Source organism: Dipodomys merriami, unplaced genomic scaffold (assembly GCF_024711535.1).
Source record: "Dipodomys merriami isolate MVZ:Mamm:240054 unplaced genomic scaffold, mDipMer1.0.p SCAF_151, whole genome shotgun sequence".
Taxonomy (NCBI): Eukaryota; Metazoa; Chordata; class Mammalia; order Rodentia; family Heteromyidae; genus Dipodomys; species Dipodomys merriami.
The window spans coordinates 746,521-751,420 of record NW_027202838.1 but is presented as its reverse complement, the minus strand read 5'-3'; the positions used below and the strand labels follow the sequence as shown (position 1 = coordinate 751,420).

Below are 4,900 nucleotides of genomic sequence, written 5' to 3'. Positions count from 1 at the left end.
ATTATTTTTGGAAACTGAGTTAGAAATAAATACTAATAGAACCTTTTTGATATTCCTTAGTGATTTTGTGGGGCGGGGGCAGTCGTGGGAGCTGAACTCTGGGCCTGGGTGCTGTCCGTCAGCTCTTCAGCTTAAGGCTAGCATCCTACCACTTGAGCCACAGAGCCACTTCTGGCTTTTTTCTGCTTATGTCTATTCTGAGGAATCAAACCCAGGGCACTCTACTGCTGAGCCAACTTCCCAGCCCTCTTTAGTGATCTTTTAAAAAGGAGGTTCACATGTAAAAATAAGTTCAGCATAGTATACACAGATATTATTCAAAGGAAAAAATATAAATGTTATTAGAGGTTATTATGTTTTAAGGTGAAAAAACAGACAAGCTACATTTTGAGTGGTCGAATGTTGGAGTCTTTATTGAAAGGCTGGTGACTGCATGGTGGACTCCTAGCTCAAAGACCAGCAGTGCCTTCATTACATGAGGGGACCCATGATGCTAAATAGAACAATGTCAGAATTGGAGATGTGGCACAAGAAATAGAGTGCCATGCTTGAACATAAAAGCAAAAGGAGACTAAAGTGCCATGAGTTCAAGGCTAACTACAAACACAAACAAAAGCAAAAGTATAGTAATAGAATTCCATGAAAAAGAAATTATACATCATTGCCTTCTTCTTCATGTACATGTTGAAGTACAGTGTTAGAGAGGGAAATAACTTAGTAACTGTTATTAGAGAACTACAGGGTATGTGATCACAAGCAGTAGTGTCATTCTAACAGTGCAATGGACACTGGGTAATAGAGTGAAAACACCTTTGGTTGTTATCAGTGAGTGGTTGGTCTGTGAAGGTGACGGGTTATCTACAAAGGAGATCAGCTTCTGCTCTCTAGTCCAGAAGCACTAGTCAGGGTAAGACTGAGCCCTTGTTTGGTGAGGAGGACCTGACCAGGAGAGTACCTATTCTCAGCTGACCTTGTCCTCTTGCTAACTCTGGTGCAAATCGGTAATTAACAGAAACATGTCACCATCCTCCAAGCATCAGTTCAGTAGGACACAAGGCATCCATAATTTAGTTTAACTGCTCATCAGGGTTCATCAGTTGAAGAAAAGTTCATTCTTGGCACAGATATCAAGTGGCAATTGGCTCAGGATGTTCTGTGTGCTGAGCCATCTTGGGAGCCAAATAGAACACTGGTCACAGGTGGGTCACCTATGAATCATGAAGGCTCCCTCGAGGCTTTTGACAGTGATAAGATGCTGAGAGGATGGTCATTATGTTTTTCTCCTGTGTGTGTTTTCTGATGCAAACTGAGGTATGACTTCTTCAAAAACTTTCCACATTTGTTTCTTCATAAAATTTCTTTAATGTGGGTGTTCAATGAAGAAATCAGAGCTATGACTTCTGGGTAAAAGGCTGCAAGTTTGCTACATGCATAAAGCTTCTCTTCTGTGTGAGTTCTCTGATGTAAACTTAATTTTCTTCCAGGTCAAAGACTCACCACATTTCTTACATTCCCGATTTCTCATCAGTGTGAATTCTCTTATGCTTGATGAGGTGTGAATTCTTGGTAAAGGACTTTCTGCACCTGTTTCATTCATAGGGTCCCTCTCCTGTGTGTATTCTCTGATGGATGTTAAGGTCTGACTTCCTGATGAAAGACTTTCTACACTCAATGCATTCATAAAGTTTCTCTCCTGTGTGTACTCTCTGATGGACATTAAGGTCTCCCTTCCTAGTGAAAGACTTTTTACATACATTACATTCATAAGGTTTCTCTCCTGTGTGTCTTCGCTGATGTTCAGTAAGGCGTATCTTCCGGGTGAAAGACTTTCCACACACATTACATTCATAAGGTTTCTCTCCTGTGTGTCTTCGCTGATGATTAGTAAGGTGTATCTTCTGGGTGAAAGACTTTCCACACATATTACATTCATAAGGTTTTTCTCCTGTGTGTCTTCTCTGATGGACAATAAGGTTTGTCTTCCAGTTGAAAGACTTTCCACACCTGTTACATTCATAAAGTTTCTCTCCTGTGTGTGTTCTCTGATGGATAGTAAGTTGTGACTTCCAGGTGAAAGATGTTCCACACATGCTACATTCATAAGGTTTCTCTCCTGTGTGTATTCTCTGATGGATGTTAAAGTATGACTTACTGATGAAAGATTTTCTACACTCAATACATTCATAAAGTTTCTCTCCTGTGTGTACTCTCTGATGGACATTAAGGTCTCCCTTCCTAGTGAAAGACTTTTTACATACATTACATTCATAAGGTTTCTCTCCTGTGTGTCTTTGCTGATGATTAGTAAGTTGTGTCTTCCGGGTGAAAGACTTTTTACATACATTACATTCATAAGGTTTCTCTCCTGTGTGTCTTCGCTGATGATTAGTAAGGTGTGTCTTCTGGGTGAAAGACTTTTTACATACATTACATTCATAAGGTTTCTCTCCGGTGTGTCTTCGCTGATGATTAGTAAGGTGTGTCTTCTGGGTGAAAGACTTTTTACATACATTACATTCATAAGGTTTCTCTCCTGTGTGTCTTCGCTGATGATTAGTAAGGTGTGTCTTCTGGGTGAAAGACTTTTTACATACATTACATTCATAAGGTTTCTCTCCTGTGTGTCTTTGCTGATGATTAGTAAGGTGTGTCTTCTGGGTGAAAGACTTTTTACATACATTACATTCATAAGGTTTCTCTCCTGTGTGTCTTCGCTGATGATTAGTAAGGTGTATCTTCTGGGTGAAAGACTTTCCACACATATTACATTCATAAGGTTTTTCTCCTGTATGTCTTCTCTGATGGACAATAAGGTTTGTCTTAAAGTTGAAAGACTTTCCACATCTGTTACATTCATAAAGTTTCTCTCCTGTGTGTGTTCTCTGATGGACAGTAAGTTGTGACTTCCAGGTGAAAGATGTTCCACACATGCTACATTCATAAGGTTTCTCTCCTGTGTGTAATCTCTGATGGACAGTAAGTTGTGACTTCTGGGTATAAGACTTTCCACACTTGATACATTCATAAGGTTTCTCTGCTGCATGTATTCTCTCATGTAAAGTGAGGTATGACTTCAGTCTGAAAGACATTCCACATTTGTCACATTCGTAAGTTCTCTCTTCTGTATGACTTCTCTGATACTGGTTGAGAGCTGACTTCTGGGTATAAATTGACCTATATCCCTCATATTGATAGGGTTTCTTTTCTGTGGGTGTTTGAGGTGAGAAAGTCAGGTTTGACTTCTGACAGATAGATTTTTCACATTGGATACACTCATTGGACTTCTCTGCATATTTGCTCTGGGGTTTTGCAAGGTGAATTTCCTTACTGAAAGGTTTTTCACATTCATTACATGTATAAGGATATTCTCCTGTGCACATTTTCTGATGTGTAGTGACTGTACTACTTAAATAGAAACTTGTTCCACATCCATTGCATTCAGGTGTTTTTCTCTGTCCATGAAGTATTTCTTGGGCAAGGAGAATAGACTTATCATAGTCTTCTCTATATTCATTATGGTTATAGGAAAGCTGTCCCATATAAATACAATTATGTCTAAAAAATATGGTCTCTGATTTAAATACCTTTCTTTCTCCACCATATTCAAAAAATTGCTGCTCATCAGTTTGACTAGAATACTCCAAATATCTCAGGGATTTTTCAACTACAGGAAACTCAATGATCTCTTCAGTCCTCATCCCTAAGGAGTTCCCATTACTACTACTACTAATCAGCTCTGGCTTATGTTTTAAACTCGAATTGAAAGTTCTCATACTTTCTTCTATTGAGTTATTATTTGTGACAGATACTTTACAAAGATATTCATTTGGACTTTCCTGGAAGGTCTTAATCATATCTTCCATTTCTTGAACATCTAAAATGAGTCATAGAAAAAAAAAACATAAATAAGACCAAAAAATCCCTTTATGTAAAGGTAAAGACATTTTCTCCCATCCTGATAGACTTAAAATACCAAAGTATGGGGCTAGGAATATGTTTTAGTGTTAGAGTGCTTGCCAAGCATTCATGAAGCCCTGTGTTTGATTCCTCAGTACCACATAAACAGAAAAGGCCAGAAGTGGCACTGTGACTCAAGTAGTAGAGGGCTAGTATTGTACAAAAGAAGCTCAGGGACAGTGCGCAGGCCCTAAGTTCAAGCCTTAGGACTGACAAAAAACAATGTATCAAAGTAGGAATAGATTTATGAAAAAATATATAGTCTTTTACCTAGTATATTAATTAAGAAAGTAAACTGGTATTTTACAATGGAAACTACTTTTTTCTGTGTTTCAGTTTTTTCTTCTTTTTACATCAGGAAAAATATTTACTCAATTCAACTTTGTATGGCTAGAGATTTAAGCTGAGTACTGACCTTCTTTCTTTAGTATTCTCGTGGTTGTGTTTTTCAAATATTGTTTTGTTTGATCATAGGGGAATATCTACTTTGTTTCCTTTTATTTTCTTGAAAAATGCATTTTGCTACTTTGTTTTTCAACTATTAGATGAGAAACAGGAATAATTACTAGATTTAGAGGCCATAAAGAGTATTTTATACATACCCTTGCCTTTCACCTAAGCAGGAATGGTTCTTGAAAGTAAGTATTTCTACCTAAATCTCTTTTGTTTTAATTTCTCAGTAAGAATTACTAGTTTTATCTGTGGGAATTTTAAAATTCATTTCTTTTCAGCTTAGACAAAGTCTCATCAAAATTCCTTTTTTAGCCGGGCGCCAGTGGCTCACACCTGTAATCCTAGCTACTCAGAAGGCTGAGATCTGAGGATCATGGTTCAAAGCCAGCTTGGGTGGGAGGAGGGATGGAAGGGGGGGGATGGGAAGGGATGGGAAGGGGAAACAAAGGAGGAAGCAACAATGCTTGATAAGAAATGTACTCATGCCGGG

The 4,900-nt window shown here is 38.2% G+C and overlaps 1 protein-coding gene across 1 annotated transcript; it reads right to left on the bottom strand.

Annotated features, from left to right (window-relative positions):
- Nucleotides 1-586: 586 nt before the first annotated feature.
- LOC138827158 (zinc finger protein 665-like) lies at nt 587-3,863 on the bottom strand. The gene has a single exon (XM_070022639.1). It carries the CDS (start codon nt 3,861-3,863, stop codon nt 1,590-1,592), a length of 2,274 nt encoding a protein of 757 aa, XP_069878740.1. The 3' UTR covers nt 587-1,589.
- Nucleotides 3,864-4,900: the final 1,037 nt, after the last annotated feature.

Coding starts and splice junctions, on each gene's coding strand:
- LOC138827158 (XM_070022639.1), bottom strand. CDS start 3,863: ATGGAAGATATGATTAAGACCTTCCAGGAAAGTCCAAATGAATATCTT.